We start from the raw sequence: 8,767 nt of genomic DNA, 5'->3' as shown, positions 1-8,767 counted from the left end.
GAATTTTAATTTTGGGTGAACTATCCCTTCCAGGGAAATAAAAACATTTTCTAAATTACTTGTCATAACACAAAAGGTAAAATTATTCAAAATACTCCACTAAAATACCACAGTGTGTGTGTGTGTGTGTGTGTGGTCTGTCATGACATTCTGAGTAATGATTTGGACTGGTATGGAGCAACTCAGTGGCCCCAAGAACATTAAAACAATGGAACAGTGTCTAATCTAAAAACATAAAGCAGATCATGGGCCTCAAACAGATTTATTGTATAAATATAATTTCAGTAGATTTACTGAAATTTGATTGAAAATGGCTCTGAATTTAAAATGGGTCTTGAAAAATGAATGCTGTCAGAGCAGACTTGTCATGGTAAACTTTATCTCTGGTATAAAAGGGAAAAACTTTCAATTACTTGACTACGTGAACAATGTATACTTTATAGGCTGTGTATACAATGTAGTCTATACAGTATGTCTACAATGTATGGAATATGTATTTGTGCTAATAGTGTTTTCACAAAAAAATGTAATTTATTATTAAAATGTTTTTGTGTATCGTTAACTACATGTTGATGTTACGAACAACCAGTCCGTCATGAATGACTAATAAGTTGGAAAATCAAGTAGACTTACACAAAACTTGCTTTGTTACAAGATGGGCATCATTGAAAGTTGGAAAAAGTTTAAGGGTATGTTTACACGACAATGATGTACTGAAAACAGTTTTCCTTTGTGATTTTCGAGTACAAATGACAACGTTGTCAAAATGATCCCCATACTCACGGATCCGGGATAACAAATAAAAATGCTGTATTATGCTGCCAGGCCAGTAGTCTGCAAGGTCAGTTTTTACACAAACAATAACGGTATCGTTTTCAAAAACTTGTACTTTGAAACCCGTATTCAAAAGTTAGAGTTTTCAGGCCCCCAAAACGGTGTTATCGTGTAAATGGATGGCCAAAATGCGTAAAAAGTTTTCCGTCTTTAGTTGAAAATGGTGTTGTGTAAACGGCCCCTTAGGGAGCCAAATGTTGTTTCAGTAAAGGACAAATTCCATTCATTAATGCCACACACTATAGACCTTATGTAACCCCGCCCCTTTTCAGCTCTGAGCTTGTTGTGTTCTGTCTTCTGGTTTGTATTTCCACAGCATGAAGGTAAGATCTTACGGATTTATGAATGAATTGCTCGTTTTAAAATCTTTCCAGTCTACTGACATTTATTACATCCCCTTCAAACATTACAATGCTCATTATAAAATGGTTAGTCCCTGTCCTTAATTCTGATTGGTCAATAGCTGTGTTTTATTCACGATAAAACACGGCTATGACCGCTTCACCCAACCGTTCTGTGTATCACTACACAACACCCTTAGCAACCACTCTTAGCAACGTAAACTGTATATTCTCAATTTATATTGTTCATTGAAGCTTACTGTATTATGTAGAAGAGTATTGTGATCGTGATCGAGTGAGTGAGTTTATTACCTGCATTCAGATTTAGCATTTTCCTTCAGGTCAGTCCTATGTTCATGATAAAAAAATCTGTTTAAATGTCCAATGTATTATCTTGTCCTTTTATCAGTTAAGGGGTTTTCCCGTGACTGACAGCGCTAGTCAAAGCATTTGTCAGTTGCGTCTTGTTCCGTGTTCACAACAATTCAGTCTTTTCAATGTAAAAGTCTTCGCTACTGACTGACACACTCATAAAGACAGTCTTTGCCGCCATCTAATGGCGTGATAATGTAACTTCTGTTGCTGTTCATGGTCAGGTACTATTTTTTCCGGCAGAAGGAAGACTTTTAGTGAAAGTTTACTTCATGAAAGTTGCATTGATACATATTTTTGGCTTTAATATTTGTATTGTGTGGTAACCGTTTTATAAAAGCAATAAGGTACTCGAGGCTAGTGCTGTATCGTGAGTAACTCCGCTTCGCGTCGTGCCTAACAACGCCCTTCAGCCGTGACTTATTCACGATACAGCACAGCCTCTCGTACCTTATTGATAACTTTCGATAACTCTACAATAAGTAAATCCACTTCACCAGCGATGCCATAGAAATATACAGAGCTACCGCAAAAACGGAAGTTCAAACACAATGGCTGTGCACTTGTTTCTCTGGCGCATAAGGTCTAAACGACTTTCAAAGTCATCGGTTTGCTGTTCTTTTCATGCTACACAACTGCCTATCATCGCCAATGTTCTAGTCAAAACACATTTCACAGGACTTGGATCACACTTCAAAGACAGGTTTCGAAATTTAACCTGCTAAATATGTCACGAGTATCTGCATTTTTGTCGCGTCTATTCTATATTCTATTATTTGCCTCCAATTTTGGGCTTTTGTGGGTGATCTCCATTGGCAAGTGGAAATTACTAAAATCGTGCAGAATGTGGTAACTGATTCGTACCAGTAACGTTGATCTGGTTTTGAATGATACATTAACTCTTTCCCTACAATTGATGGAATTTATATGTAATATATGGCACAACAATTCCCCTGCCATTGACAGAATTTTACGACGATCCATGTTTTCACTGCAGGTTTAAAGCAGAGCTCTGTTCTTTCTTTTGATATCGTATGTTCAGATTTAACAAAATATTCTGGGGGCCAAGAAATTTGTGTAAAAGTGTTTAAAAATGCAGGCGCTGACAGGCAACTTTTTAAAAACAAACAAACACAAACAAACAAAAACACTGACGGAGAAAGAGTTAAGATTAATTTGCTTGTGAATCGACCCGTGTTTGTATTTTGCTCCATCGCGCGGAGACAATTAGAAAGGCGTTTCTTCTTGCCATCATTCTTTTGCAGTACATCATTTTTATTTCAGTCACATTCACAACTCGGGTGTGGTAAAATTATGTTTTTGTTGTGGCACTGGTGATTCAATAGTTGTGCTGGGAACAGCCAATACGTGTTGAGGTACAAACAAATTGGCTTCTTTTTACTCATGGTCTCTTTTTCACCCTGTCATTGTAAATATTTATGAATTATAAATATATATATATATATATATATATATTATATATTTATCCCTCAACAATTATTGTTTGCTTGTTTGGCTCAGATCTCAGTAGTCCATCAAGAACAATGCAAACTGCATTTATAATGCTCAAAATCATTATGTGTCACTTCTCTATTGGCAATCCAACCACATCTAAGGGGCCGTTTACACGACACCATTTTCAACTAAAAACGGAAAACTTTTTATGCGTTTTGACCGTTCATTTACATGACACCGGCGTTTTGGTGGCCTGAAAACGCAAAGTTTTGAAAACGTGTTTCAAAGTAAAGTTTGCAAGTTTTTGAAAACGGTCTCCGTGTAAACAACAAAAACTTGAATCTGTGAAAACGATAAAGTCATGCACATGCGCATTACATGTTCAGTCTATAGTGTTTCATCGCCATCTAATGGCCTGCCAGTAGAATACAGCATTTTTAGTCATTTTCACCGATTGGTATGAATGGGGATCATTTTGACAATGGTGTCGTCTATACACAGAAAACTCAAAGGAAAAACTTCTCCGTTTTAACCATATCGTTTTCGTGTAAATGTACCCTTAGTCTTGCATAGCCAGACCTTCAGACTGACGGCAGAAGGTCTGGACTCCATTGCCGCTTTCATGGGCTTAGGACCACCCAAGCGCCCATCTGACTGACATGTAAAGCAACCAATAGTATGTTTTGTTCAGCGTCATGTTTAGGGCCATGAAAATGTAAAGTCGATGTCCCTACAATAACAGACTGGCATGAATCCAATAAATTATTCATTCAAGAATGTCATACAAATTTAATGCAACAATGGCACATAATTCTCCAAAAAGTGGGAAAATCCAGCGTTCAGTTGATCCTGATAAGCGCTTATTGTCACATGACAGCCACGAAGAGGTTCAGCTTTGTTTCCAGGCGGACTGTCGAAGAACACGACACACGCATTTCCTGGAAATCCTGTAGAATGCAACCAACCAGATGACGACTTCAAAACTCCTGAAGTGTTTTCCATTTTGTGTGCCTCATGTATCAGATGTTCTGTCTGTAGGTGTGACGTTTGAGGCTGAGACTAGCCACATCCAGACCAGCACAGCCCTCTACACTGAAAGCACTCATTCATAGTCCAGTCCTCAGATCCAGACAGACTAGATCTGTTTATATTCATCATCACCTCTCTAATCTTCACCTATATCCTCTCTGTTTCTTGGTCCAGACAGGTCCTATCAAGAGCCGATATGATGTCTGGAGTCTGCCTCTCATCATGGTTTTCGTTCACTGAGGGCCAATGAGAATAAATAAAGTACTCCAGCAAACAGCTCTCCAGAACCTGAAGAAAAGATGTTAAAAATTATGAAATTAGTCCTTTTTCCCCACTGACTTTATTCTTTATATCCATCTATACATCCAATTTTTCGGTGGTCTATTGCTCAAAATATCCCACCTATAAATGATTTACAGACCTGTTTGGCCTTCCAAGTATACAATGTAAGATGGTAGAACAACTTGGTTACTATCATGAGAATGGGATGGATAAGCTTGAGCAGAACCCCCTAATGAGCCTTCAACATTTTGAAATCAAAGCTTTTGCCTCCCCTTCATGAACTGTTGCTGATGAGGTAGCAGTGAATTTGAAACTAGTCCATATAGTAATACATGCAGACATACAATGTTGATGGCTTGTTTCAGCACTTGACAGGAGTAAAGGCCCAAAGAGACAAGGATGTTCCTCTCACAGCATGGCTAATACATGATAATGCAGTCATTGGTCTGGCTAGAGCAGTGCTGGATCTTGCCTTACACTCTGCAGCGGGAGGAGCTGTAAAATATCAGATTCTTGGACTTCTCGATATTTGAGTCAGAGCGTGAATCATCATCACATACTTAGGGTAAGTCAAAATCCTCACTCACTCAGCAGTCCTGTGCAGGAAAATCGATTATATGCCACGTGTGTGGTGTTAGATATATAATGTGAATCCAGGATCTGACTTTTAAGAGACCCAGGGAGCTGAAACAGGACTGCACAAACATTGGATTGAACCGAACCAAAATCCCCTAACATGTTTATCAATCCCCCGCCCTTGCTGCACAAATTGTGCAACAACTTTAAATTATGCAAGAGGTGAATATTGGACATTACGAAGATAATTTACGTCCCCTTGGTAGGGCTGTAACCCAAGTGTTATTAGGGTTATCGGCTGGTTGTTGAAAGACCTTCAGATATACTAGTGTGTGTTGTACTCTGTAATGTTATCCCTGGATTAGAACACGAATCATCACAGGGTGGAAATATAAGTTTCTACTTTCTGTCTTGAGGTCTTTCTGTCTTAAATTTGGATGATTTGACAGTATTATCAGGTGAGCTGTGAAAGTGTAAACTGTAGATATCAAAAATGTATCTGCCAGTCTTTCAGATCAGTACGACTTTCTGATTGATTTCAAAATAATTTGAGTCTTTATTCTGATTTAGTCCACTGCCAATTAAATTCAAGTGCTTGTAACTGTAGTATTCTGACTTTGGAATGAACAAACTACATCAACCAGAATATCACGACCCCTGGTGGAGAGCGTTTATCAATTCACTTTATATAAACAAAACTATAAACTTACAAGTATGTGCAGTGGATAGTATTTTATTTATGTGTTAAAATTTTATAGATACTGATCATTTACACTTCAGATGTTTAGGTTTTGTGTCTTTGTTTGGATTTCAAATTGTTCTCCCAAGTGAAAGGCTGTCACAATCAAAATAGATTATGTAATGTATATTTAATGGAAATTACTATGTAAACAGAGACTGAATTCCACTTATTTGAATCTGAAAATATTATTTTGAATTAGATATAATATTTTCAGATATAGTTCTAAATGTATAATTCATAATTAATTTCTAACCACAAATCAAGCTGAATCTTGAGGCCAGATACACATTTGTCTAATACGTATACCTCATGAAAAAACACGTTTCTTCAGATTTGTGTTATTGAAAATTGTTGACTTCACATATGAAATGTTGTCGTGGTTGTTGTGATTTTGGTTCAAATAAAATATTTTCGTGTGATGAAAGACCAAATAACCGAATTAATTATAGGCTACAATTCCACAGGAAATTGATTCCAAAATGTACTGACGGTGCATTGTTTTCAAATCAAATCAAAGCACAACGAATCATTTCAGTTAGCTGAGCATGCAATCGCTATGTTGTTTTTTTATTTATTTTTTTATTTTTTATTTTTTTATTTTTTCTATTCACCGAAAGAACTGTCAGACTTGACAAGGAAAATATCTTGAGTTTAAAAGCAAAGTTCCCCCCACCCTCCTTCTCACGTCTTAAGCCTTCTTGGCCAATCATCTCTCTTCTCACAAACACTTTACCAGACTATAAGAACTCCCCAACTTTTTCGTTTCAACCTAACTCAAAGTTGCTTGGAATCCTGGATACCTAGTTATTTCCTCCAGAATAAGAAACGTACGCTTGGAATTGTATTTCACCCTCATGAGGGAATAACGTCTTTAGGCTATTCGCACGCGCTTTCAGCAGACTTGAGCGAGATGCCCGAAGAGCCCGCGCGAGACTCCTCCAGCTCCCCCGTGTCTCCAGCGGACAGCCTCAGCAACAGCGACGGAGAGCCCGACAGGCCACCGAAGAGAAGCGGGAGAAAAAGACGGTCGAGCAAGAAAAACGGGGAGGATTCCGACAGCTCGACCCTTGGGAAAAGGGGGAAAAAGTCTAGCAACAGCAGCAACAGCCCCCAGTCTTTTGAGGAGCTGCAGACACAGCGCGTGATGGCGAACGTGCGCGAGCGACAGAGGACGCAGTCGCTCAACGAAGCGTTTGCGGCTTTGCGCAAAATCATCCCAACTTTACCATCCGATAAACTGAGCAAAATACAGACGCTGAAACTCGCCGCCAGGTACATCGATTTTCTCTGTCAGGTTCTACAGAGTGACGAGCTGGACTCCAAGATGGCAAGTTGTAGTTATGTTGCTCACGAGCGCTTGAGCTACGCGTTCTCGGTTTGGAGGATGGAGGGCGCTTGGTCCATGTCTGCATCTCACTAGTGTGCAGGGAGATTTTTTTGTTTTTATTTTCAGATGGTACGCTTTCACAATATCCATCGCCTTTAATGATGTAGTATTGTAAACAATTCTCAAAAACCTTTACTACATTCTACACGTTTAGGCACGAGTTGTAAAGCCAACAGCTGTTGCATGTAATTCAGATCGGCTGGATTTGTTTACTAGCAGTATGGCTTTATTTTGACGATCTTTCTCTCTATTTAGAGATAGTAATAGCGCAAATAAATAATAAAGATAGGTCAAAATGTAGCTTACCTCTAAAAAAAAAGTTGCTAAACAGCTATTGCCTCATGTAGGCTAATGTAACTGAATTTGTTTACTACCAGTACGGGCTATTGTAGCACATAATTTCCACAATCGATTAGAATTTTCTCAGAACAAGGGGTTTCTGTAAATGATGTTTTGCCTATAGCAAATATTGTCCCCCCTAAATCATGCTATTATTCGCAGGTGAAAGCCACGAACTTGGAAAACACGAGGACCAATGCGCCGACACAGTGCTAAGATTCCTTCATAATCTTGGGGAAAACGGCTAATGTTCCAACAGAGGTCATGGCTATTATCGAGAGAAGGCCACGGACAGCGATTTGTTGCGCGTGCGCTGCATATGGACTTCCTCGCGAGTGTTATTATTGACGACGAATGTTGGAAATGTGTGCATATGCATGTTTTTTTTTATTTTTAGTTTTTTGAAGATTGAGTTGTGCATAGCTTTCTTGGAGAAAGTGAAATTGCATCACAAGGACTGTCGATGAGAAGATGGGGAATTAAGCCTCTAGTTCGAATCCTGTGCAAAATACAAAGTTTTAGTACAATTCTATTTATTTATTGATGACACACTTTTTGAAATGAAGGCAAATGTATCCTGTGTCGAAATGCATTCTTATTTTTTGTTACTTTTGTAAATAAATGTGTATTTCTGCAATAAAGAGGAAGAACTTTTAAGAAATATTTCACGTTAGTATAAGAATTCATTCAATTCAATCGTGTGTCCGATTCAGGAATTGTTATTACCATGTTATTACCAATGTTATTACCATTCTTTTAGTATTAATATGACGAATGAGTTTAATAGTTGTATCTAAAAATAATTACACGAGTTGGTTTACTGACATGAAAAGCAAACCAGAGACAAAATACGTTCAATAAAAATGTGGTATTATTTTGTACCTTTAGTTAAAAAATTAAAGGTAATTTAATTTTTATCAGTACAATATAGATTATATTGTAGGCTAACTCATACAATACATGCAACATGGAGAGTAAGAGAAAATTGTGGATCATCACACGAAAATGCATCATAGATTTTTCATCTATTATTTTTTTTGGAACAGTCTTTAACGAATACATAAGACTGCAGTGGAATATTGAGTTTTATTCTCGGAGGTCTGACTAATTCTGGCTTGTATGTCTTGGTTTTTGGCTGACATTCATCTAAACTTTATCTATGAGTTATGGAGGTTTAACAATTTGTGCTGTCAGGTCATCTGAAAGAAGACAAAAGGGAGAAGGAGGGGGAAAGCGAGGAGGACAAGAGAACAGGTTTGGATTCATGGCATGTAGGCCTACCGCTAAAATGTAAAAGTCTTTTTTACAGTTGCACTAAATATCGTCGGTTTCATCTTCACAAATACGCACGTGCGTCATAGGGTCAAATCCCGAGGGACTGAAATGGATGTATAGCCAGAGGCCGCTCCA

The 8,767-nt window shown here is 38.1% G+C and overlaps 1 protein-coding gene across 3 annotated transcripts; it reads left to right on the top strand.

The window, feature by feature from the left end:
* The first annotated feature begins 6,032 nt into the window (after positions 1–6,032).
* Positions 6,033–8,020, top strand: twist1b (twist family bHLH transcription factor 1b). 3 transcript variants are annotated; one of them, XM_051866532.1, is made up of 2 exons: positions 6,033–6,958; positions 7,520–8,020. In XM_051866532.1, the coding sequence occupies exons 1-2, from the start codon at positions 6,542–6,544 to the stop codon at positions 7,571–7,573; spliced, it is 471 nt and encodes a 156-aa protein (XP_051722492.1). In that variant the 5' UTR covers positions 6,033–6,541; the 3' UTR covers positions 7,574–8,020. The 3 variants fall into 3 exon arrangements, with proteins under 3 accessions (XP_051722492.1, XP_051722491.1, XP_051722494.1); XM_051866531.1 differs by having other exon boundaries at positions 6,034–7,087; XM_051866534.1 differs by having other exon boundaries at positions 6,040–6,903.
* The last annotated feature ends 747 nt before the right edge of the window (positions 8,021–8,767 follow it).

Source organism: Ctenopharyngodon idella, chromosome 16, assembly GCF_019924925.1.
Source record: "Ctenopharyngodon idella isolate HZGC_01 chromosome 16, HZGC01, whole genome shotgun sequence".
Taxonomy (NCBI): Eukaryota; Metazoa; Chordata; class Actinopteri; order Cypriniformes; family Xenocyprididae; genus Ctenopharyngodon; species Ctenopharyngodon idella.
This window is presented reverse-complemented; position numbering and strand designations above follow the sequence as displayed.

Excerpts from the sequence above, each read along its gene's own strand:
- twist1b (XM_051866531.1), top strand. The coding sequence starts at position 6,542 with ATGCCCGAAGAGCCCGCGCGAGACTCCTCCAGCTCCCCCGTGTCTCCA.